The following is a 27,426-nucleotide window of genomic DNA, read 5'->3' as shown; positions in this document are numbered from 1 at the left end:
AACCCACGCAGACACGGGGAGAACATGCAAACTCCGCACAGACAGTGACCCAAGCCAGGAATCGAACACAGGTCCCTGGCACTGCGAAGCAGCAGTGCTAACCACTGTGCTACTGTGCCGCCTGTGGCTTCTCTCTATTCTGGTCCCTCCCTCACACTTGATTGTAAACCCCTCGATCAAATTGACCTATAATTGGCTTTGTGCCACGGAGAAAATGACCCCAGTTTTTTTTCCTTTTAATCTTCATATTTTGTATTTCCTCAGGCCAGCTAGCTGTTGAATCTGGGTTCTACTCTCTCTATTACCTCAACATCCTTCCTATTTGCTCCTCTGACTGTGGTCTTGGTAGTTCTTTTTGCTTAGATTCACCATTACACCTCTACTTTAATACTTTAAACTTCTTGCAAATTACCCAGCATTCCTTTGGCTTTTTTAATGGCCTTAGCATTTTGTGCTGTTGCTTTTAGTATTTTGTGAATATGAGCCCCAAATCCTCTCCCTCTTGCACATCATCCCCTTTCTCCCATTCTTTTATTCACCAAAATGTACCAACCAACAGTTATTGACCGGTTCCCTCATAAATTTACACACCTCAATTAGGTCTGCCTCACTTGAAGATAACCCCAGCCTATCCATTTTCCTTTGCTGGCGAAATCTTTGTAAGTCTCTCTGTATCCTCTCATGCAATCAGATCTTACCTACAATGTGACTCTAACTGTGTGGAGGACTCTGGATGTGGCCTAGCTAGTTTTATAGAGTCCTCACATTGATTCCTGTTATTAAATTCAATGCCTTCTCGAATAAAGGAAATTATTCTGCATGTCTACTTAGCCACCAGGTCTACCTGTCCTGCTATCTTCAGGAATTTAGGGGCATGTATTCCAAAGCCCCTGTTGCTCTATATTTCCCAGTATCATACCATTTTTGGGTATTCCCTTGTCTTGTTGTCCTCCCCATTTAATCACCTTGCTCATCTCCGAGTTGAATTCCATTTGGCACTTTTCTTCCCAACCTGACCAGTCCGTTGATGCCTCCCTGCAGTCTACAGCTTTCTTCCTCATTATTAGCCACACAGGGAGTTATCTGCAAACTTGTTAATCAGGCCTCCTACATTGAAATCTCAATCATTAGCATGTGCCACGAAATGCAAGGGACCGAGTACTGAGCGCTCGGAACTGAAAACCGCCTTCCGCTCGCAAGAACATCTGCCGACCGTCAGTCTTCGGTTTGAGCCAATTTTGGATCCAACTGGCCACTTTCCCTTGGATCCCACGGGCTTTTACTTTGCTGACCAGTGTGTCATGCGAGACCTTGTCAAAGGCCTTGGTGAAATCCACGTCGACTATATTGAATGAGGTACTGCCATCGACCTTCCTTGTCACTTCCTTAAAATTTCAATCCAGTCAGACATGACCTTCCCTTAATATATCCGTACTAACAATCCTTGATTAATCAATGTCTTTCTGAATGATGAGTAATACTGTCCCTTGGAATTTTTTTCAATAATTTGCCTACCACCAAGGCAAAACTGACTGGCCTGCAATAATTCGGTCTCCCTCTTAAAATAACTGTTCACGTTAGCAGTCTCCATCCTCTGGCTTCATGCCTGTAACCAGAGAAGATTGGAATATAATGGTAAAAAACTCCCACTATTCTCTCCCGTCCCTTAGCAGCCTGGGATAGATTTCATCCACACTTAACCACAATGTCTGCATTGTCCCCTTCTGCCTGATAAATGTGAAGTATTCATTGAGAACCATGTCCTTATCTTCCACCTGAACACGCAGGTTGCCTTTTTGATAGACTTTTTGGGAACACAGGAGTAGGCCGTTCAGCCCATCGAGCCAGCTCCACCATTCAATATGATCACTACTGATCATCCACTTCAGTGCCTTTTTCCCATACTATCCCTTTCTGTCATTGGTATTTAGAAATTTGTCAATCTCTGCTTTAAACATACCCAATGGCTGAGCTTCCACAGCCCTCTGGGCTAGAGAATTTCAAAGATTCACAACCTTTGTGAGTCAAATAATTCTCCTCATCTCGGTCCTAAGCGGCTTCCTACTTGTTTGAAATTGTGTCCCTAGTTCTGGACTCCTAACCAGGGGAAACATCTTGCCTGCGTCTACCCTGTCCTCTGTGTTAGTTATCCTCTTGCTTTTTATTTATTTATGAAACATCTTTGGGTTTTCCTTGATTTTGCTTGTCCATACTTTTTCGTGCCTTTGCCTTGCTTTCCTAATTTCTCTTTTTAATTTGACCCCTGGACTTTCTAGCCTTTCAGCTCTCGTTATCTGATGTAAGCTTTCTAATTTTGCTTTATCCAATCCCGCATGATCCTTGACATTTAAGGGGCGCTAGATTTCACAGCCCCACTTTTTTTCTTATTTGTTCTAAACTCTCTCTACCTCCTCCTTGGATACTCTTCACGCTGATTTACCATTGGATACAGTAGCTGATTCCTGTCCACCTTTGCTAAATCACATCTCAGTTTAGTAAAATTGAAGACCTATTGAAAACACTGGTGTGGAGACGGCATCATTAGAACAAATGCGACAGAGAATAGAGTCATAGAAACTTGGCAGTCATCGAATCCCTACAGTGCAGAAGGAGGCCATTCGGCCCATCGAGTCTGCACTGACCACAATCCCGCCCAGGCCCTATTCCCGTAACTCCACATATTTATCCTACACTAGGGTCAATTTAGCATGGCCAATCAACCTAACCTGCACACCTTTGGACTTGGGAGAAAAGCGGAGTGTCTGGAGGAAACCCACGCAGACACGGGGAGAATGTGCAGACTCCACACAGACAGTGATCTGAATCCAAAATTGAACCCGGGTCCCTGGCGCTGTGAGGTAGCAGTGCTAACCACCGTGCCGCTCCAGAGCCCACCCAGAAAACGGCGTAAGAGGATTTATAATGTAGGTAGCTTTGAGAGTCTGTGGGCTAAAAATCACTGTCAGTTGATGGCCTATTTTTGGAGATGGAGATGGAGGGATTGAGGAAGGGAAGAGAAGAATTGGAAGTGAAGGTGAAAGGAGTGAGGTTAAGGTGGAAATTGGAAGCAAAGCTAATTAATTTTTTCAGGGCAGAGTGAGAGTAGGGAGCAATGTACTGACAAAAGTAGTGAAGTATGAACAGAGCACCTCATAAAATGACAGCTGTAGTTAGCGCACTTATGGATTTCCATAACAACACCTTTTTATTTGGAGGAAATGAAGGGTGACTGGGGTATAAAGGGACTGGCTGCCTTTGGGGGAAAGGAAACGGGCAGGGCCAGGAAATTTGGAACTAATAAGTTGACAGAGAGTGTCAGGAGAGTTGAGGATTTTGGTCGGGGTAGAAGAAAGAATCGCAATAGGAAGAAATTGTGTTTGGCGGGGTAATGATAGGTTTAAATGACATGTCTACCATGGTGGCCCTGTTTGTGGATCTTGGAAAGGTGGTAGAGGTACGCTTGTTTGTGTTCAGGGGTTATAAGGTTGAGGGACTTGAGAGGTAAGGTCCCCAGAGGAGATGAGGTCAGTGACGGTCTGGGAAGTGATGGTTTTATGTTTGATGATGGAGTCCTGGGAGGGAGGCAGCTGAGAATTGGCATTCAGCCTCAGGGTCGTGGTCTGTTCACCAAACTACGGCAGAGTTATAATGGTAATAATAATCCTCATTCTGTCTCAAATGTTTCAGTCATTTTGATTTTTCAAATTGGTCAGCTGTCTTTGCACCCATTGAAGTTTCTGCTAGGTTCAGAGCTAAGATTATGAAGTGAATAGGTAAGATAGAAGCAGGGAAGTTGTTTCCACTGGCGGGTGAAACTAGAACTAGGGGGCATAGCCTCAAAATAAGGGGGAGCAGATTTAGGACTGAGTTGAGGAGGAACTTCTTCATACAAAAGGTTGTGAATCTGTGGCATTCCCTGCCCAGTGAAGCAACTGAGGCTACCTCATTGTTTTTAGGCAAGGATAATAAATTTTTGAACAGTAAAGGAATTAACGGTTATGGTGAGTGTGCGGGTAAGTGGAGCTGAGTCCACGAAAAGATCAGCCATGATCTTATTGAATGGCGGAGCAGGCTCGAGGGGCCAGGTGGCCTACTCCTGCTCCTGATTCTTACGTTCTTATGTAATTTGTCCTGGCTGAAGAGTTATCTCATGGACGTTTGTTATGTCTTACATAAAAATATTAATTTATATTTGCACAATGCCTTTCAATCTGGCTAATGTTACAATTGCTTGAAATCTGTACTTGAAATTAAATTCTAATGCTTTGCCTGGCTGTGTAACTGTTTTAATAGCACCCTAGAGAAATTTGAGATCACAGAATGCTACAGTGCAGAAGAGGCCACCACACCGATGAATGAAATGCCTTGACTTGCCCACCTAATCCCACTTGCCAGCACTTGGCCCATAGCCTTGAATGTGATGGCCAAGTACTCATCCAGGTACTTTCTGAAGGATGTGAGGCATCCTGCCTTCACCACCTTCCCAGGCAGCGCATTCCAGACCATCACCACCCTCTGAGTAAAAAGGTTTTTCCTCAAATCCCCCCTCAAACTCCCACCCCTCACTTTTAACTTGTGTCCCCTCATAACTGACCCTTCAACTAAGGGGAACAGCTGCTCCCCATCCACTCTGTCCATGCCTCTCATAATCTTGAACATCTCCATCAGGTCACCTCTCAGTCTTCTCTGCTCCAATGAAAACAACCCAAGCCTACCCAACCTCTCTTCATAACTTAAATGCTCCATCCCAGGCAGCATCCTGGTGAATCTCCTCTGCACCCCCTCCAGTGTGTTCATGTCCTTCCTATAATGTGGCGACCAGAACTGCACACAGTACTCCAGCTGTGGCCTCACCAAAGTTCTATACAACTCCATCATGTCCTCTCTGCTTTGTGATCTATACCCCGATTGATAAAGGCGAGTGTGCCATATGCCTTTTTCACCACCCTATTAACCTGCCTTTCCGCCTTCAGAGATCTGTGGACAAACATGCCAAGGTCCCTTTGTTCTTCGGAACTTCCCAGTGTCAGACCTTTCATTGTATACTTCCCTGTCAAATTGCTCCTTCCAAAGTGCATCACCTCACACTTTTCAGAGTTAAATTCCATCTGCCATTTATCTGCCCATTTGACCATCTCATCTATATCTTCCTGCAACCGAAGCATTCAACCTCACTGTTAACCACCCGGCCAATCTTTGTGTCATCAGCAAACTTACTGATCCTACGCCCCACAGAGTCATCTATGTCATTCATGTAAATGACGAACAATAGGGGACCCAGCATGGATCCCTGTGATACATCACTGGCCACTGGCTTCCAGCCACTAAAGCAGCCGTCTGCCACCACCCTCTGTCTCCTATCGCTAAGCCAATTATGAATCCACCTTATCAGACCACCCTGTGTCCCATGTGCATTAGCCTTCTTAATAAATCTCCCATGTGGGACTTTGTCAAAGATCCATTGTGATTATAGTGGCAATATTGTGCCCTGAAGCACTACAGTCCAATGCATTTCCCATTATGTTTTTCTGTTGTAGTTGGAAGGAAATAGTTCAGTCTGCTACTGTTTTCTCCTTGCGGGAACAGTAACCTTCAGCTCTTGTCTGTTATGTGGTGACTATAAGTCAATTTTAGATGCGTTGACCACAACGTTTGAGTTAATACTGACCCTAAAGCAATGGTGAGTTTAGAAAGTAACCCTGATCAAAAGACACACCCATCACTATACACAGGCAGTAAAACATTTTTTGTTCATTCATTGGAAGGTCTTTGAAACCTTGAAGATAAGTACCTCCCTGAAGAAGAAAACTGGGCTGTTTCACCGGTCCTCGTAAAAAGTTTTTAATAAGGAGCAAGTGCATAAAATTATGGAGCTGTATTAGGCAATGCAGAAATTTTACGGTTTATCATTTAGAAGAGGTGAAAAAGGGACTTACAAATGCTATTGAAACAGATAATTTAGAGTATTTTTAGAATAGACACCATAGAATAGATAAGGGACAGCCAGTGGATGTGATGTATTTGGACTTTCAGAGGACTTTAAGGTTCCTCATATGAGGCAAAATTAAAGCACACGGGATAGGGGGTAATTGCATGGATTGAGAATTGGTTGACAGACAGGAAACATTGCGAAGAAATTGATCTTTTTTTTCGAGTGGCTGGCAGTGACGAGTGGGGTAATGCAGGGATCAGGGCCCCAGCAGTCCACGATATAAATGACCTGGTGAGGGAACCAAATGTAACATTTTAAAGTTTATGGATGACACAAAACTGGGCAGAATTGAAAGTTGTGAGAATGATGCAAGGAGGCTTCAAGGTGATTTAGACAAGTTGAGTGAGTGGGCAAACACTTCATATTTAGTTGCAGTACAATGCAACTAAATATGAAGATATACACTTTGCTGTGAAAAACAGAAAGGAAAAATATTATTTAAATGGTGATATATTGGGAAGTGTGGATTTACAAAGGGTGTCCTTGTACACCAGTCAATGAATGTGGAGAGGCAGATGCAGCAAGCAGCTAGGAAGGCAAATGGTATGTTGGCCTCCATTGCAAGAGGATTTGAGTTTGGAAGTAGGGATATCTTGCTGCAGTTATACGGGGCCTTAGTGAGACCTTGAAGTATTGTGTACAGTTTTGGTCTCCTTACCTAAGAAAGAATATATTTTCCATAGAGGGATTGCAGAGGAGGTTCACTCGGCTGATACCAAGGTTAGCGGGACTGTCCTATGAGGAGAGATTTGTTCGACTGGACCTGTATTCACTGGAGTTTAGAAGGTTTAGATCAAATCTGATTGAAGCACATCAAATTCTAACAGGGCTGGACAGATGCAGGGTGGATAGTTTCCCTGACTGGGGAATCGAGAACCAGGGGACACAATCTCAGGATATGGGATGGACCATTTAGGACTGAGATGAGGAAAGGTTTCTTCACTCGACGGATAGTGAAAAGGCTGTGGAGGACAAGTCACTGAATGTCTTCAAGAAAGAGATTGATTATTTTTGAGATTTTAATGGCGTCAAGGGAAATGGGGAGAAGGCAGATATATGGCATTGAGATAGCAGATCAGCCATGGTCATGGAAGAATCATAGAAACCCTACAGTGCAGAAAGAGGCCATTTGGCCCATCGAGTCTGCACCGACCACAATCCCACCCAGGTCCTACCCCCATATCTACCCGCTAACCCACACATCTCAGGACATTAAGGGGCAATTTTAGCATGGCCAATCAACCTAACCCGCACATCTTTGGACTGTGGGAGGAAACCGGAGCACCCGGAGGAAACCCATGCAGACACGAGGAGAATGTGCAAACTCCACACAGACAGTGACCCAAGCCGGGAATCGAACCCAGGTCCCTGGAGCTGTGAAGCAGCAGTGCTAACCACTGTGCTGCCGTGCCGCCCATGTTGAATGGCAGAGCAGGCTCGAAGGGCCGAATGGCCTACTCCTGCTCCTAGTTTCTATTTTTCTAATTTGTTCAAGCTCTGAGCGGCCTGTAAAGCTGAGCTTAGTAACATATCCCACAGCTCAGGCTGAAGCTTGCTGAGATCCGTCATTAGTGCAGTTGTCCGGTGTAGTTCAATTATAATATACTTAATAGGTCTGAGACACATGACGTTTAATATTGTGAACCTTAATACTTCAAGGAGTAAATTGATTGCTTGAGACTGTGGTGGGAGGAAGCTGATGTGAAGCATAAACCTACCATAGTCCTGCTGGGCTGAAAGACCTGTTTGTGTATAAATTTGATGTAAATTATCAGTAAGAACATGATCCATCAACACTGCAGTGAAACAGCTGCTATCTATTTACACTGATCACTGCACTCAGTTGCATCTGTTTAGCTTGTCATTTCGATTGCAGATATCATTTAATCTTTCCGAGAACAGAAACATATTTACATAATGGACCATATATATTTATCCCCGGAGCAACAAACATTTCACACACTGAGTTGTTTTATGCTGAACTCAACCTGCTTAATTTGCTAATCCTACTATTCATACTGGCACCAATTATTTTCCATCCTTCATTGTCCTGGCAAAGTGATACATTGGCCGGAATTCTCCGGCCGTTCGCGCCAGTGGGATTCTCCAGTGCCGCTGGCAGCGCATGGGGTAATGTCAATGGGAATTCCCATTGATCGCAGCGGGACCGGAGAATCAGCTGTAGCAAACAACACGCCACCTCCCGCCAGCGGGAAACGTGCGGCTGGGAGGCCGGAGAATCCCGTCCATTATCTCGGAGGCCACAACATATTCACTGAGTGATGCAGTGGATTTAGTACATTGGCTTTTGGGGCCTAGGTTGGAATCCAGTAATCTCACTAATAGGATCTCTTTGACCATTCAATTAGTCATATCTGATCTGTGTCTGGAACTGAATCGACACCACCGTCAGTCCCCTTGGTTCCGTTTCTCTTACCTAACCAACATTCGTCAAGTTTGGTTTTGAAGTTTTCACTTGAGTCCCAGTCTCAATCGCTTTTGGGGGACAGAGTCCCAGATTTCCACTACCCTTTTGTATGAAGAGATGTTTCCTAATGACCTGGCACCAATTGTAAAGCTAAGTCTCGCTACCGGATAGTTTCTTCTTTGACAAGTAAAGATCCAGGGCAAAATGAAACTATCAATCTCAGTCCAGTTCCTGAATGCTGCTAAGTTAACAGTGTGCCTGGAATGACAATGCAGATTTTCTTCTCTAAAGGACATTAGTGAGCCAGATGGGTTTTTACAATAAAATAATTAACAATATTTTTTATTGAATTCAAATTTCAATTTCTGCCATGGTGGGATTGGTACTCAGGTGCCCAGAGCATTACTGGTCTAGTGACAATACCATTGTGCCACCACCTCTTGGGTGTAAAAGATTGTCAAACAGAGAAAGGGAGTTATCACCATTTTTCTAGTCAAATTTATCCCTTGAGCATCACAAAAAGCAGATGATCTGGTCATTATCACAATGCTGTTAGTGGGATCTTGCTGTGTATCAACTAGTTGCTCAAAATTTCTAGATTACAACAGTGACTGCATTTCAAAAGTACTTAATTGGTTATAAGGTGCTTTGAGATGTCCTGAGGATGTGAAAGATGCTAAAAAATTTACTTTTTTTCACACCCTCCCTCCCACTCCAAGGATGGGTGTGTTGGGGTCATAGAGGTTTACAGCATGGAAATAGGCCCTTCGGCCCAACTTGTCCATGCTACCCTTTTTTTTTAAACCCCTAAGCTAGTCCCAATTGCCCACGTTTGGCCCATATCCCTCGAAACCCATGTAACTGTCTAAACGCTTTTTAAAAGACAAAATTGTACCCGCCTCTACAACTACCTCTGGTAGCTTGTTCCAGACACTCACCACCCTCTGTGTGAAAACATCAAGTCCCAGTAGCATCCTAGTAAATCTTTTCTTCACTCTTTCTAGTTTAATAATATCCTTTCTATAATAAAGGTGACTAGAACTGTACACAGTATTCCAAGAGTGGCCTTACCAATGTCTTGTACAACTTTAACAAGACATCCCAACTCCTGCATTCAATGTTCTGACCAATGAAACCAAGCATGCTGAATGCCTTCTTCACCACCCTGTCCACCTGTGACTCCACTTTCAAGGAGCTATGAATCTGTACCCTACATCTCTTTGTTCTATAACTCTCACCAACACCCTACCATTAACTGAGTAAGTCAAGTGAGAAGATAAACTTGTTGAAAAATTTATAAAATATCCAGGGTTTTTTTTTCAGTATGTCCTCAAAACCTGGACCTTTGGGTTCATCATCTGAAAACTCTCCTCCTCTGTTAATGAAGGGTTTGTCATATGAGGAGCAGTTGAGGAGTCTGGGTCTATACTCGGTGGAGTTTAGAAGTATGTGGGGGGATCTAATTGAAACTTACAAAATATTGAGAGACCTAGATAGAGTGGTGGTGGAGAGGATGTTTCCGCTAGTGGGAGAGACTAGAACTCGAGGGCACAACCTCAGAGTGAAGGGATACCCCTTTAAAACTGAGATGAGGAGGAATTTCTTCAGCGAGAGGGTGGTGAATCTGTGGAATTTATTGCCACAGAGAGCTGTGGAGGGCAGGTCATTGAGTGTCTTTAAGACAGAAATAGATAGGTTCGTGATTAATAAGAGGCTCAAGAGCTACAGGGTGAATGCAGGAGAATGGGGATGAGAATCATATCAGCCATAATTAAATGGTGGAGCAGACTCGATGGGCTGAATGGCCTAATTCTGCTCCTATATCTTATTGTCTTATGGTCTAATATCAGGGTTACTGTTTATTGCCTCCAATCTTCACCCAATGGAGACCTTCACTTTCCTACTCCACAGGCTCCATCCACCCCAGCTCACATTGACATTCTTCACCCCATTTTGTCTTCTCTTCCTCGCACTCTGCCCAAGTCAACCTGGCACTTCCCCAGCACCCTGTGCCCAGCTGAAACCAATACACCTCTTCCTCCTTAGCTTCCAACCCCATCCTCCATCCTCCAGATCTCGATCACTTCTTCCCCTTTTTTTGTTGTAATTTCTGCAGCAAATGACACAGATGAGCTTCCTTAAACACCAGTCTTCATCCTCACTCAGCCCTCGTGACATTAGGCAGTAGCAGCTCAGAGCAATTCTAAGTTTGGAGGATTCTGACCTGTGATGATTTTTGGGCAAAACACAAATGGTCAATGTCTCAAAATTCCAGGAATTCTCATCAACTGGGAACAGTTGGCAAATACAGAAGACTGTCCTATTGCCCAGTATCGATCTTTTACCCTACAAGACTTTCTAACTAAATCAATAAGGGAGGCGATGGCCCAGTGGTATTATTGCTAGACTATTAATCCAGAAACTCAGCTAATGGTCTGGGGATCTAGGTTCGAATCCCACCATGGCAGATGGTGGAATTTGAATTCAATAAAAAAAAATATCTGGAATTAAGAATCTACTGATGAACATGAAACCATTGTCGATTGTCGGAAAAACCCATCTGGTTCACTAATGTCCTTTAGAGAAGGAAATCTGCTTTCCTTGCCCGGTCTGGCCTACATGTGATGCCAAAGCCACAGCAATGTGGATGACTCTCAACTGCCCTCCCAGGGCAACTAGGGATGGGCAATAAATTCTGGCCCAGCCAGTGACACCCATGTCCCACGAATAAATAAAAAATGTAGAAAAACTTTTTGATATAATTGCTAAAAAGGGGTGAATTAAATTTGCTCTTCAAAGTCTGAGTGTTTTAAATACAGAAAGTAAAGCATTCAACAGTTTGAAGTAGTAATCCTATCTTCTTTTGTGACAGGATATCAAGCCCTTCCATGCAGGGAGATGCCAGTATTATTCCAGTGGTGCCCCATATCCTTCAGATGATTACAATGCAGAGGTATGTTTTCCAGCCCTGGCTCAGCATTGCTGCCGCATTGGCCTTCCTGGTTGATCAATGCTGCTGGTTCACACATAGCAAGTCTGAAAATTCTCAATCATGTGGACAGGCCTCATTATCGCTGTTTCTTCAGTTCGGTTCCTGCCTTTCATTTTAATCTATCTCCCTACAAGCACTTTATGATCAGTGGGAGATACTTGGGGAGGTTGGGTACTTCCCCAGAGGGAGGGATATTCAGAGAATGTGCCACTCCAAGCAGCACTTGTTCACCTTCCTTTTTTTACAAAAGGTTTTCTTCCTTTGCCACTCTCTGCTTCTGAAGCCTGTCATCTGCTGGTACAGCTGTAATTTCAATGGTTATTTCCCAAATGACTTCCTTATCAGCCCAACTAAGGGCCGCAATACCTAAGCTGGCACTCACTTTTAGAAGAACAAGAGGCGATCTTACTGAAACATACAAGATCCTGAGGAGACTTAACAAGGTGGATGCTGAAAAGATGTTTCCCCATGTGGGAGAGACTAGAAAGAGGGAACATGGTATAAAACATAAACCGTTCACGCCACACTCCCGCTGCAACGAAGTCGGAGAATTTGGCGGCCGCCCAAATCTCCATTCATTGCGGCGGGTTGGGAAAATCCCGCCACCGTGAACGATGGTAAGATTCCGGCCAGGGTGTCTCCCATGTGAGAATTCTTTTTCTCAGAGAGTCCTGAATCTCTGGAACTCTTGTTCCTCAGGGAGCGGAGAAGACCGGCCCACTGGAGATTTTTAAAGCAGAGGTAGATAGGTTCTTGACTAACAAGGGAGTCAAAGATTATTGGAGGTAGGTGGAATTAGAGTTGAGGCCACAATCAGATGAGCCTTAGTTTTATTGAATGAATCACAAAAAGTTAGCATGCAGGTTCAGTGGGTAATAGGGGAGGCAAATGGAATGTTGGCCTTTATTTCAAAGGAAATGGAGTATAAAAATAGGGAAGTCTTGCTACAGTCATGCAGTTAGACCACACCTGGAATACTGTGAACATTTCTGGTCCCTTATCTAAGGAAAGAAATATAGGCATTGGAGGCAGTCCAGGGAAGGTTCACTAGGTTGATCCCGGGTATGGAGGGATTTTCTTTTGAGGAGAGGTTGGGTAGGTTGGGCCTGTGCTCATTGGAGTTTAGAAGAATGGGAGGCGACCTTATTGAGACATATCGGATTCTCAGGGGGCTTGACAGGGTGGATGCTGAGAGGTTGTTTCCCCTTGTGGGAGAGTCCAGCACCAGAGGGCATCATCTCAGAGTAAGGGGACACCCATTTAAGACAGAGATGAGGAGGAATTTCTTCCCTCAGAAGGTAGTGAATTTGTGGAATTCTTTCCTGCAGAGACCGTAGAGACTGGGTTGTTAAGTATGTTAATGGTTATAGGGTTAAGGCAGAAAAGTGGAGTTAAGGCACATCAGATCAGTCATGACCTCACTGAATGGCGGAGCAGACTTGATGAGCCAAATGCCTATCTGCTCCTAATTCATATGAGCATAAGTATGTTCGTACTTACATGGACCAACTTTAGTGGCAGTAATACAGGAGAGCATTCAAGCACAGGAAGCTTGGATCATAGTTCCCCAGCAAATACTGAGAGCAGAGAGGTCAATTGCAAGTGTCCATTTGCATCCAATGCCATAACTGGAGCAGAAGCCTAACATGAGATTGAATAGGTTGGGACTTTATTCCCTGGAGCGTAGAAGATTGAGGGGAGATTTGATAGAGGTGTATAAGATTTTGATGGGTATAGATAGAGTGAATGCAAGCAGGCTTTTTCCGCTGAGGCTAGGGGAGAAAAAAACCAGAGGGCATGGGTTAAGGGTGAAAGGAGAAAAGTTTAAAGGGAATATTAGGGGGGGCTTCTTCACGCAGAGAGTGGTGGGAGTGTGGAATGAGCTGCCGGATAAAGTGGTAAATGCTTTTAACATTTAAGAAAAACTTGGATGGGTTCATGGATGAGAGGGGTGTGGAGGGATATGGTCCAAGTGCAGGTCAGTGGGACCAGGCAAAAAATGGTTCGGCACAGACAAGAAGGGCCAAAAGGCCTGTTTCTAAGCTGTAATTTTCTATGGTTCTATGAGAATTTTCTGGTCCATGTCATTTATTACTGTACGTCAGCATGATTTGTCCGACTGAGATTTGAACTCACAACCTCTGAGTTTGTAATCTAATACCATAATCACTACATTGCTGTTCCCACAAGACTGCTTATGGTTTAATTTTAATCTCTCTTTCTCTCCCTCCCGCCCACCCCCGGCCAGTCTCTCCCAAAATCAAAATACTGTAGATGCGAAAAATCTGAAAGAATAAAGGAAAATACTGGAAATAGCCACACAGCCTGGATGGATTCATGTGTCGGCAATGATAGGGGTGTGGGTGGGGGGGTGGGGGGGGTCTCGGTCACCAGCTGAGGAGCAGATGAGACCCCAGCATTGCCTTTTCTTGGGAACATCCTCTGCATCTTGTGCCACTCCGACACTTAACAGGTCAACAGCAGAACTTCCCTCCCACCCCCCCGATCAAAGACACATGGGCAGCAGTGCCATCCACCAACAGCTGCCAGCCAATCAAAGGCCAGCAGCTCTGTGGTATTGCACCAATCAGAGGTCTCAGATCAAGGAAGACCCATGCACAGGTAAGTGTTAGCAGGGTACGGAAGCAGGGAGGGAGGTTGGCAGCAAGAGCAGAAGGGTGGCTCTCAGTGGGCCCCCACTTTCATGATGCCAGGCCTCTCAGTTACACATAACGTGCCTTTTGAACAAGAGACCCACCCCCAGAGAGGCTGTTTGCTTTTTGTGTTCTCCGCACAGCAAGCCCCCTGCCCACCATTGGGTTAATATCAGTAGTGGAGGGATAGGGCATTAATTGCCCACTTAAGGGCCTCAATTGCCAATGGAGAAGGAAGACCATCCACAGGCTTCCTGCCACAGACTTATCTGGGGTAGAGGCAGGAGCGCAGTGAGATCTCCACCCTTGCACTCATGCGAGGGCATGCTTCTACCCTATCAATGGAGGGAAACAGAGTTAACACTTCCAGCCTAAAACATTAACTCTATCTCCCACTCCACGAATGCTGTCCGACCTGATGAGTATTTGCAGCATTTTGTGTCTCCCAGAGTCTTAATGGCCAGAGTGTGTACAAGGGCAATGGGCTCACAGATATCTGTCGTAAATGTGTTAATTGGGAATGAGGAAATGAATAATCCCATAGAAAGCGCTGTGGGAATGTCCAGGCAGACCGTGTCTGGAATTGAACCAGTTATTTATTTTCTGGAATTTTCCAGGAGTAAGCAGGGCACATTATGAGCTCAAAGAATACAGTGCTTATTGTCATCATCGTTCATTAGAACGGAATATAACATGGCGGCTTCCAGTCAGTGCCTCATGGCTAAGGTCACATGACCAAGGCAAGACAGGTAGGATTGTATTTCAGTTCAAACAGACAGTGTGGGTGGGGTCTGAGAATGGAGGGATAGTTGAGTAGCTTTATTGATCGCTATATTCCACCCCCTTTATAAATTCTAACATTCTACGGATTTGAGTGTTATTTTAGACAGATTAGGAAGAATCTACCACACTGATAATTGTGCAGGTTCCACGGAGAGTACTTCATTTTTTGTTTCTCCTCTTGGTCCTTCGGAACTTTCTTCCTTGCTTCCCCTTGTGGGAGTCGAGGGCCAGATCGCGTAATCGCAGGAGTAAGGAGTCACCCAGCCGCAGCTGGAATACTGTGTGCAGTATTGGTCCCCTTATATGAGGAAGGATATATTGGCATTGGAGGGAGTGCAGAGAAGGTTCACCAGGTTGATACCGGAGATGAGGGGTTTGGATTATGAGGAGAGGCTGAGGAGATTGGGTTTGTACTCGTTGGAGTTTAGAAGGATGAGGGGGGATCTTATGGAGACTTATAAGATAATGCGGGGGCTGGATAGGGTGGAGGCGGAGAGATTCTTTCCACTTAGTAAGGAAGTTAAAACTAGAGGACACAGCCTCAAAATAAAGGGGGGTCGGTTTAAGACAGAGTTGAGGAGGAACTTCTTCTCCCAGAGGGTGGTGAATCTCTGGAATTCTCTGCCCACTGAGGTGGTGGAGGCTACCTCGCTGAATATGTTTAAAGCGCGGATGGATGGATTCCTGATCGGTAAGGGAATTAAGGGTTATGGGGATCAGGCGGGTAAGTGGTACTGATCCACGTCAGATCAGCCATGATCTTATTGAATGGCGGGGCAGGCTCGAGGGGCGAGATGGCCTACTCCTGCTCCTATTTCTTATGTTCTTATGTTCTTATTTACGATAAGAAGGAATTTCTTCTTTCAGAGGGTAATCAATCTGTGGAATTCTTTACCATGATGTGGAGATGCCGGCGTTGGACTGGGGTGAACACAGTAACAGTTTTAACAACACCAGGTTACAGTCCAACAGGTTTATTTGGTAGCAAATACCATAGGCTTTCGGAACGCTGCTCCTTCGTCAGATGGAGTGGAAATGTGCCATGTTTTTCCACTCCATCTGATGAAGGAGCAGCGCTCCGAAAGCTTATGGCATTTGCTACCAAATAAACCTGTTGGACTGTAACCTGGTGTTGTTAAAACTGTTACTGAATTCTTTACCACACAGGGCTGTAGAGACTGGATCGAGTATGTTCAAAGCTGATGTTTCATCAATAAGGGAAACAAGGGTTATGGGGATAAGGCGGGAAAGTGGAATTGAGGACTATTATATCCGATCAGTCATGATCTCACTGAATGGTGAAGCAAACCAGATGGACTGAATTTCGGCTCCTATGTGTCATGGTCTTATCAGTGTCTTATCCTGAAGCACATTTTCCTCAGAGAAAGTACCTCACTCAAGTAGTTAGCCTTTTTGTGCGTGCTTAGACAGTGATTGCATTGTGACAGCTGGATTAAAATTATAACACATGTGGCATTGGGCCATTTAATCACTGGAGCTGTGGCTACAACTCATTCCTGTTTTCATTTAGGCTTTGATCAGAAGTGGCTAATATTTTCATTTCTTTCTCCTTCCCCTCCCACTACCCACCGTCTGATGAACACCAAGGTCGGTTAAGACGAAGCTTTATCATTCCAAGGTTCAGGAATGAGACCTTCCGGATCTGTATGGTTCAGTTACGCATCAAAGCATCTTTCTAACCACTTCTTCTTGAATTCTCTGCCCAAAGGCCTTGGTGATTATTCACCAAAACACAGCAAAGTGCACTGATTTATTTACTACAGGTAGGGCAGGACAGCGTGGCAAGGTGGCACAGTGGTTAGCACTGCTGCCTCACAGCACCAGGAACCCGGGTTTGATTCCAGCCTTGTATGACTGTGTGGAGTTTGCACGTTCTCCCCATTCACTGCCCTTCTTAAACCTTTCCACAAATTTTCACCTAACTTGCACATCTTTGGACACTAAGGGGCAATTTAGCATGGCCAATCCACCTAAATTGCACTTCTTTCATAGAATCCCGACAATACAGAAGGAGGCCGTTCGACTCATCAAGTCTATACTGACCACAATCCCACCCAGGTCCTATTCCTGTAATCCCACACATTTGCCCTACTAATCCCCCTGACACTAAAGAGCAATTTAGCATGGCCAATTAATCTAGCCTGCACATCTTTCGGACTGTGGGAGGAAACCGGAGCACGCGGAGGAAACCCACGCAGACACGGGGAGAATGTGCAAACTCCACACACACAGTGACTGAGGCCGGAATGGAACCTGGGTCCCTGGCGTTGTGAGGCAGCAGTGCTAACCATTGTGCCACTGTGCCATCCCTTGGGACGCTAAGAGGCAATTTAGCATGGCCATTCCACCTAACCTACACATTTTGGAACACTAAGGGGAAGTTTAGCATGGCCAATCCACCGAACCTACACATCTTTGGACTATGGGAGGAAACCAGAGCACCTGGAGGATAATGGGGCAACTGGTATTGCACAGAGAGGTGCGTTGATGACCTGTCAAAAAATGCCAAGAGTGCGACACTGTTGGCGTAGGCATTATGGAGTTATTCAAGGGGGATTCAAGTGCGGTACAGTGACTGGAGACAGTAAAAGGTCGATTAATGATGGGTTGGGGTAAAGGGTTAGGGAACAAAGTGCATATATATGAGAGAAAAAATGAAAGATGGCGTGACTGGTTAACAAGAAGTAAAGAAATAGAGGTTCATTGTGAAAGAACTAAGAAAAGAGGAGATAGAAATAATGCAGTTGATGCAACATAATCATGCCTTTCAGTTGTGCTCTTGATGCATTGTAGGGGACTAGAATAGCATTTACGCATCCCAGGAGAACCCTTCTGTGTGCCATTTACACATCATCGTGATGTACCTGCAGAGTTAATTTCAGGTCCTTGGTTTAATGTTTTGTCCTTTTGTTGTAATCAGGTTCCATTTGTATTGCCTTTAAAACTAATTCTATTTTGATTACCCTTGTGCCGAGGACATTGAATTCAAAGCAAGGATGTAATGGAGGATTTGTACATTGATGATGTTACAGTGACTAATGTGTGCAGGCTTAGATACCCCTTCAAAAAAGGAGATCAGTCATTGGAGCAAATTCACGAGGAAGATACCAAGAGTGACAAGTTACAGAGAAAAGCTCAAATAATTGTGGGTTTTTCAAAATCCTGGTTTTTATTTAATATATTGGATGAGTAATGAATAGGTAAATTGTGAAAATGTGTTTGTGCTGGTGAATCTGTAAGGAGAGGGCATGATGGTGGCACAGTGGTTAGCATTGCTGCCTCACAGCGCCAGGGAGCTGGGTTCGACTCCGGCCTTTGGTCACTGTCTGTGTGGAGTTTGCACGTTCTCCCCGTGTCTGCATGGGTTTCCTCCGGGCGCTCCAGTTTCCTCCCACAGTCCAAAGATGTGCAGGTGAGGTTGATTGGCCAGGGGGATTAGCAGGGTAAATACGTGGGGCTTCAGGGATAGGGGCTGGGTGAGTTTGTTGTCGGTGCAGGCTCGATGGGCCAAATGGCCTCTTTCTGAACTGTAGGGATTCTATGACCTCTGGATTATCGCTATAAAGGGGGCATTTGGAATAAAATTCACAACATTTCATTCGAATGGAATGTTTACCAGTGTCTTACTGAGGCAGAGATGATTGCATAATTATGATGAGTGATCTGTTAAATGTTAAAGACATCTAATGAGATTTTGACGGTAACATTAATTTGCTGACTACATTAGGCAGAGTCTCTCAGCTCTCTTTGTGTATCTGCAGACGTGCCTTCTCCTTGTTGAAGAGAATAAACACCATCAGTTATGTAAAATGTCACTTTAAGGGCAAATGAGTCACTACTGATTTAACAAGGCTTGATATTCTTTACCTGGTTATAGGAGAAAGCGAAAAGATGATCGTAGACATCTATAAAATTATGATGGGGTTTGAGAGGATAGGTGTAGAGATGATGTTTCGACATATAGAGGATTCAAAAACTAGAGGTCATAAATATAAGTCACTAATAATGTGCAACTCCCTCCCACAAGGCGTGGTTAAGACAAATACTGTAGATCCATTTGTGACACGATGGAACCAAATGACAAACAAAGAATAGGATATGCTAACAGGAGTGTAAGAAAGGTGTGGGAGGAAGCTCATAGGTCACTGAATGTTTCTGTATTGTAGACTCAATATAACTTCATATTGGACCATAAGAAATAGGAACAGTATCGGGCCATTCAACAAAATCACGGCTGATCCAACTTCCTCACGTCCACTTTCCTGTCTTTTGCCCATGACCCTTAATTCCCTTATTGATGAAAAATCCATCTATCTCAACCTTAAATATCCACAAGGACTTTGCCCCCCACAGCTCTCTGTGGCAAAGAGGTCCAAAGACTCTCAACCCTCTGAGAGAAGAAATTCCTCCTCCATTTCTGTCTGAAATTGGCACCCCTTAATTCTGAGACTATGCCCTCTGTTCCTAGAACTCCCATTCTTAAGCCCCTTAAGAATCCTGTATGTTTCAATGAGATCACCTCCCCTTCTTCTAAATTCCAATGAGTAGAGTCTAGACCAGTTTAACCTTTCGTTAGTCCCTCCATACTGACAATCACCCGAGTGAACCTTCTGTTAACTGACTCCAATGAAATAATATCTTTCCTTCAATAAAGGCACCAAAACTGCTCTCAGTACTCCAGATGTGGTCTCACCACTACCTTGTACAGTTGCTGCAAGACTTCCTTACTCTTATATGACAACCCCCTTGAAAGGAGGGCCAACATTCCATTAGCCTTCCTGATTACCTGGTGTACCTGTGTGCTAGCTTTCTGTGCTTCATGCACAAGTACCCCCACGGTGCGGTGGCACAGTGGTTAGCACTGCTGCCTCACAGCGCCAGGGACCCAGGTTCAATTCCGGCCTTGGGTCACTGTCTGTGTGGAGTTTGCACATTCTCCCCATGTCTGCATGAATTTCCATTGGGTCCTCCGGTTTCCTCTCACAGTCCAAATCTGTGCGGGTTAGGGTGATTGGCCATGATAAGTTGACCTTAGTGTCCAGGGGTTTAGCAGGGTAAATATGTGGGGTTACGGGGATAGGGCCTGGGTGGGATTGTGGTGAGTGGAGACTCGATGGGCCGAATGGCCTCCTCCCGCACTGTAGGGATTCTATGAAGACCCTTGTTGCAGCTTTCTGCAGTTGTTCTGCATTTAAATAATACTCTGTTAATTTGTTCTCCCTTCCAAAAGGAACAAATTTGCATTTTTCCAAATTATACACCAATTGCCAACTTTTGCCCACTTACTTAACCTATCAATATCTCTTTGCAAACTGCTTCCATCCCTCTCGCAACTTGCCTTTCCACCTATTTTTCGTCGTCAGTAAATTTGGCTACAATACATTCGCTTCCTTCCTCCAAGTCATTAATATATATTGAAAACAATTGTAGTTCCAGCACTGATCCCATTGGAACCCCATTGGTTACAGCTGCCAACCTGAAAAATAACCCCTTGTCCCCACTCACTGTTTCCTGCCCATTAGCCAATTCTCTATCCATACCAATATACTACCTCCACCACCTTGGACTCGTATCTTATGATTTAATCAATATAATTTAATATTAATGTCATCTTTCAAAATTCTACGGTCTCTGGAATGGTTCCTGCAGATTGGAAGGTAGCAAATGTAACCCCAATACTTAAGAAAGAAAGGGGAGACAAAACAGAGAATTACAAACCTGTTAGCCTGACATCAGTTGCAGGAAAAATGTAAAGGATGCGATGACAGAACACTTAGAAAATAATGGGAGGATTGGACAGACTCAACATGGCCTCATTAGTCTGAGGGCACAACCTCAGGATAAAAAGACGATCCTTTAAACCAGAGATGAGGAGGAATTTCTTCAGCCAGAGAATCTGTGGAATTCTTTGCCGCAGAAGGCTGTGGAGGCCAGGACACTGAGTGTCTTTAAGACAGAGATAGAGAGGGGATCAGGGATTATGGGGGAAAAGGCAAGAGAATGGGGATGAGAAAAATATCAGCCATGATTGAATGGCAGAGCAGACTCGATGGGCCGAATGGCCTAATTCTGCTCCTCTGTCTTATGGTCTTATGGATTTATAAAAGGGAAATTTTAACAACCTGTTGGAGCTTTTTGAGGGTGTAAGGAGTAAAATAGACAAGGGGGGAGACGGATGTATTTAGATTTTCAGGAAGCTTTTAATAAGGTCCCACTGAAGAGACTAGTAAACAGAATTAGAGAACATGGGATTGGGGTAATATACTGGCATGGATTGAGAAATGGTCAATGGATAGAGAGCAGGAATAAGTGGATCATTTTCAGGTTGGCAGGCTGTGACTAATGGGGTACCGCAAAGATCAGTGCTTTGGTCCCAGCTATTCGTCAATGATTTGGATGTGGGGACTAAATGTAATATTTGCAAGTTTGCAAATGACACAAAACTAGGGGGAAGTGTGAATTGTGAGGAAGATGCAGACACTTCAAGGGGATCTGGAGAGGTGCAGCAAGTGGCAAAAAATTTGACAAATGAAATGCAATGTGGTGAAATGTGAAGTTAACCACTTTGGTCAGAAAAACAGAAGTACTGAGTATTTTTAAAATGGTGAGAGTCTCAGTCTCAGACTGACGAGTAAGCGATTTAGGACTGCGACGAAGAGGAATATTTTGAGGCTGGTGAACCTTTGGAAATCTCTGTCCAAAACATCGAGTGTGTTCAAGACTGAGACAAGTAGATTTCTACATGTTTAAAATATCAAAGGATATGGGGTTAGTGCAGGAAAGCTGATCTTTATGACCTCATTGAATGTCTGAGTGGACTTGAGGAGAGTGCCCAGGAAAGTGGGGGGGGGGGGGGGGGGAAGGTGGAGGAGATAGTCAGTGAGGTCCGGGGAAGGTTCAGTTGTGACAGAGAGATTGGTCTTTGGTGATCTTGCTATGGGAGAGGAATGAGGCAACTGGATGTCAAAAATGTTCAACTTGTGTTCTCTCTATGGTGAAACCCACATTACAGCAGGCTTATTCCTGACTCATAACATCGAGATCCCAGTGAGGTGTGGAGCTGCTGTTCATTATGTGCCTTCGGCTGCAGTCAGGCAGGGATGGAGGGAGGTGAAACAACTCCAAGGGGCACGACTGGTGGAGGGCAGCCAACTTGTAACTCCAGACCTTAATCCTCCTGGGTGAATGGTCATAGCTGACAAGGGATCATGTGGTTAGTCCTTCTATGCTGCCAAGGCAATGGTCTCTCTATAGAGTCTCGAGGACAGTGGAGACAATGGGAAAATGTCCCTTTCTTGCATCACCTGCTCAGAGAGCGATGTCTCCATCTGCATTTCCACCCGCCATAAGATTCGCCGAACTCCTCGCAGATGCATAATTAATGAGCTTAACAGCGGAACATTGTGTCTGTTCAGCATTCCAGCACCCAGCATGTATCACACTGACATTCCCGCCCACTTCGAATTCAGAATAGAAATTTTTAATCAGAGCAAATCAGTCTTCAATCATTTTGTTGCAGTTTATACTTGTTCGCTACCTCAACCACAGCCCCAGCTCAATTAATGTTGCACATTTGGTCAATCAGGCCAGTGGGCTGACGAATGGCAGATGGAGTTTAATTTAGACAAATGCGAGGTGATGCATTTTGGTAGATCGAACCAGGGCAGGACTTACTCAGCTAATGGTAGGGCATTGGGGAGAGTTAAAGAACAAAGATCTAGGGGTACATGTTCATAACTCCTTGAAAGTGGAGTCACAGGTAGATAGAGTAGTAAAGAAGACATTCGGCATGCTTGGTTTCATTGGTCAGAACATTGAATACAGGAATTGGGACATCTTGTTGAAGTTGTACAAGACATTGGTAAGGCCACACTTGGAATACTGTGCGGTTCTGGTCACCCTATTATAGAAACGATATTATTAAACTGGAGTGAGTGCAGAAAAGATTTACTAGAACGCTACTGAGACTTGATGGTTTGGGTTAAAAGGAGAGGCTGGATAGACTGGGACTTTTTTCTCTGGAGCGTAGGAGGCTGAGGGGTGATCTTATAGAGGTCTATAAAATAATGAGGGGCACAGATCAGCTAGATAGTCAATATCTTTTCCCAAAGGTAGGGGAGTCAAAAATTAGAGGGCATAGATTTAAGGTGAGAGGGGAGAGATAGAAAAGTATCCAGAAGGGCAATTTTTTCATACAGAGGGTGGTGAGTGTCTGGAACAAGCCGCCAGAGGTAGTAGTAGAGGCGGGTACAATGTTGTCTTTTAAAAAGCATTTAGATAATTACATGGGTACGATGGGTATAGAGGGATATGGACCAAATGCGGGCAGTTGGGATTAGTTTAGGGGTTTAAAAAAAAGTGGCATGGACAAGTTGGGCCGAAGGGCCTGTTTCCATGCTGTAAACCTTTATTACTCTATTTCTATATGATTGTTAGAAAAAAGGCTGCATTTATTGAGATCGCAAAGGCATGGGGAGCACTTTCCACACATGTGAAGCTATCATAGTCACAGAATAATCAGTGATTAAGCAGTTGCCCATATCAAAAATGGTGTCTGCCTTCACAGTGTCCCAGGCCAGCATGCACCCCTCAGCCTCTTTGGCAGCACTCTACTTCCCTGTTCACTCCACCCCTCCCCCAACCCCAGCCCCTACTGCTGGCCCCACAAACCCTTGCTGCCTCGATTGCAGCGTGGGGTCTGAAACAGGAGAGGGGAAGGGGTCAGGAGATGGAAGGGAAGAGGGGTTGAAGTGAGGCAGCAATGAGTCGAGAGGGTTTGGGAATGGGGTGGTGTGAAGGTCAGGAGTGAGAGAGGGGTCAAGAACATGGTTGCAAGAGGGCAGTAGCGGGGCACCAGGTCACAAACTGGGTCAACAAAGGGGTCGGGAGCAGGATAGGATGAGTTTGGTAATGTTGCAACTGCAGAGGGCGCACTTCCTGCACATGTCTTTACAATGCCTGTGACATCAGAAACATCAAAACTGGCACAGATATTAGAAAGACAAAAAGAAGGAAGGAACTTCAATCTGATATTCTAGTGCATATTAGCAGAACCACCTGCTCTGGATCCCGTCAGTAGACAGACTTCTCACCATTGCTTTGTGTCCTAATGTGCCACCATGTTGCAAATTAAAATATATCTCCGTTAGCCAGGAAATGGTCTCCTGAGTCTTAGTGGAGGAACCATTGACTCAAATCTATATGATCAAGCTGTGTGCAAAGAAAGTGCCTTATTTCAAGTTATTAAAACCTATAAGAGTTTGGAAACATTTTAGTTTTTCCAACAATCTGAAATTCTTCCAGTGAAATTGAATGAGGAAAATGCTGGAGGAAACTAGATCAACCCAGAGGAGAGCGTCATTGTGTTAGGACATGAATGTTCTCTCATGAGAGTTGGTGGAAGGAGCAGGCAAGCAATGGACTTCCCCAAGCTGCAGAGAGTGAGTGACTTCACTTTGTGCAGGTTCTAAGCTGTCTGTGCACCAGCTCGTTGATGTGAGACGTGAGCCAGCAGAGGCACAACAAACCAAGTGCAGGTGTAACTGTTCCTGGCCCCTTTTCTGTTCCTTAACAGTAATTAAATACAATCAGCTTTTGGCCTCTCGAACATATCACCCTTTATAGAACCACAGTGTTAACTTTGAACAGTGCCGTCATCTCCTACCTATCTTCTTCATGGTGGCACAGTGGTTAGCACTGCTGCCTCACAGTGCCAGGAACCTGGGTTCAGTTCTGGCCTTGGGTCGCTGCCTGTGCAGAGTTTCCAGTTTCTCCTCGTGTCTGCGTGGGTTTCCTCCGGGTGCTCCAGTTTCCTCCCACAGTCCAGAGATGTGCGGGTTAGGTTGATTGGCCGTGCTAAATTGAGCCTAATGTCAGGGGGATTAGAGGGTAAATGAGGTTTACGGGAATAGGGCCTGGGTGGGATTGTGGTCGGTACAGACTCGATGGGCTAAATGGCCTCCTGTACTGTAGGGATTCTGTGATTCTTTCATTTTCTTTCTCCAGTGAGTACAGAATAGCCAGGAGTGTTTAATGTTCTTCTTGTCTATGTTTAACCCCTCACACATGCATTCCTTAACACAGGTGCAATCCAACACCATGCTTGTCTGTTTCGCTTCTTCCTCAATCTGATTCCTATTCTTTCTGCGTTGTTCTTTATCCCATTGCAATTTGTCCATCCTAATTTTCTAAAATTCCATATCAAATTTGCTTAAACCCTCCCATTTAGCATTAGTTAATCTTGTCACAAGCCACATGTGTTTCCTATCTCTGTTCAGGTGAAACCTGTTCATCTTGTTCAGATCTCTCAAGTCCCAGAACCGGTGTCCCAGAAATCTCCCTCCTTGCCATTTCCCCGCCTGCACTACCTTCCTGTTTGTACATTGACTAGCACGTGGTAACTGGATAATTCTGAGATGACCACCTCTTGAGGGCCTGTTCTTTTTTTTTATTCATTCGTGGGACATGGGCCTCGCTGGCTGGCCAGCATTTATTGCCCATCCCTAGTTGCCCTTGAGAAGGTCGTGGTGACAACCGAGTGGCTTGCTCGGCCATTTCAGAGGGCAGTTAGTTGATAGTCAACCACATTGCTATGGCTCTGGAGTCGCATGTAGGCCAAATCAGGTAAGGACGGCAGATTTCCTTCCCTAAAGGACATAGTGAACCAGATGGGTTTTTCCAACAATTGACGATGGTTTCATAGTCATCGGCTGATTCCTAATTCCAGATATTTTGTATTGAATTCAAATTAATTTCCTACTCCCTGAATCGTCACCTGGAAGACCTCATTTTTCTATCTAAGTCAGTGGTTCCAAGATGGACCACAACTTTGGGCTGTTGTCAGGCTATTGAGTGATATGTTCACCCAGTCAGCCAGCCACCAGGGAGACAAAGCGCCATTCAGGACCCTCCTCTGTGACAGTGGAAACATCCAAGCATCCCCTGACTGCCGAATGTCCTGTAACAGCTACAATTCTGCCCTTGTGAAGTACAGTTGCCGTGATAGTGTGGATTTATTTCTGACTGCACTTGCCCAAGGTGTTGGCCATTTCAGACTAAGATGCCGAGAGTTTTCATCACTTGAGGTTTGTGAATCTATGGGATTCTCTACCTCAGGGGGGCTGTGAGTCGATGTGAATATTTAAGGCTGCAATTTATAGATGTTTGAATTCTAAGTGAATTAAGGGATATGGGGATCAGATAGGAAAGCGGAGTTGAAGGTTGAGTTAAGGCCACTAACAGATCAGTCCTGATCTTCTTGAATGGTGGAGCAGGCTTGAGGGGCCGAATGACCGGCTCCTATATTTATGATCTTATAATTTTATGATCAGCCATGGTCTTATTAAGCGGCAGGATGGGCTTGAGGGGCCCCACAGCCAACTCCTGTTTTTTTAAATAATCATAGAATCCTACAGTGCAGAAGGAGGCCATTTGGCCCATCAAGTCTTCACCGATCACAATCCCACCCAAGCCATTTCCCCATAACCCCATGCATTTACCCTAGCTAGTCCCCCTGACACTAAGGGGCAATTTAGCATGGCCAATGCACCTAACCCATACATCTTTAGATTTAATGTTAATAGTTCAGGCTCAAAGTGTATGGGATTGTATTTGACTGAAGTCAGTAGAAGGGAATTACTGATATTTATGAATACCAGTTTGTAATTTCAAAAAAATTTTTTCATGGCATGTGGGTGTCGCTGGCTGGGCCAGCGTTTGTTACCCGTCCAAAATTACCTTTGAGGGCTCATTTTAAGAGTCAACCACATTGCTGCGGCTCTGGAGTCACATGTAGGTCAGACCAGGTAAGGACGGCAGATTTCCTTCCCGAAAGGACATTAGTGAACCAGATGGGTTTTTCCGACAATCGACAATGGTTTTGTGGTCATCAGTAGATTCTTAATTCCAGATTTTTATTAAATTCAAATTTCACCATCTGCCGTGGTGGGATTTGAACCTGGGTCCCCAGAGCATTTCCCCAGGTCTCTGGAATACCAGTTCAGTGATAATACCAATATGTCCCTACAACCCCCCCGCCTGGTGCTCACCCATATCCTCTCTGCCTGAACACTCCACCCACTACAGAGTGACCAACATGGAATCAAGAACACACTCAGATTCCTGTGTGCACAGCTGTGAGAGGAACCATGCCTCGCGCTCTCGAACCCTGAGCTTCGGCAGTTGTTGGTACCTCCTGATGAAAGGCCATCGACCTGAAACATTCACCCCAATTCACACCCCGGAGACGTTGCCCGTTCTGTTGAGAGTTTCCAGAATTTTCTTCTTCTTATTTCAGATTTTCAGCATGTGCAGTATTTTGCTGTTGTATTGAGTGTTGGTGTTTAGAGGGATGTGGGTGCCCTGTACACAACACAAAATTAGAGTGCAGGTACGCCCTGCAATTGAGAAGACAAATCCTATGTTGGCCTTTATTTCAAAGGGGTGGCAATATAACAGTGAGGAAATCTTGCTGTAATTGTACAGAGCTTTGGTGAGAGCACATCTGGAGTACTGTGTACAATTTTGGTCTCCTTACCTGAAGAAGGATACACAGGCC

At 44.7% G+C, this 27,426-nt stretch overlaps 1 protein-coding gene across 4 annotated transcripts in view; it reads left to right on the top strand.

The window, feature by feature from the left end:
* The window catches only part of tmem255a (transmembrane protein 255A), a 92,631-nt gene that overhangs the window by 23,223 nt on the left and 41,982 nt on the right, over positions 1–27,426 (top strand). For all 4 annotated transcript variants that reach the window (XR_013497670.1, XM_078211841.1, XM_078211839.1 and 1 more), the window contains exon 5: positions 11,293–11,373. Coding sequence is in view for 3 of the 4 variants with exons in the window: in XM_078211841.1 (XP_078067967.1) it covers positions 11,293–11,373 (81 nt within the window). In the remaining variant the exon portion in view is untranslated. The remainder of the gene's footprint in view (positions 1–11,292; positions 11,374–27,426) is intronic.

The sequence above is a fragment of the Mustelus asterias genome, chromosome 4, assembly GCF_964213995.1.
Source record: "Mustelus asterias chromosome 4, sMusAst1.hap1.1, whole genome shotgun sequence".
Classification (NCBI taxonomy): Eukaryota; Metazoa; Chordata; class Chondrichthyes; order Carcharhiniformes; family Triakidae; genus Mustelus; species Mustelus asterias.
Note: the sequence above shows the minus strand (reverse complement) of the source record. Positions and strands in the feature narration are given on the sequence as shown.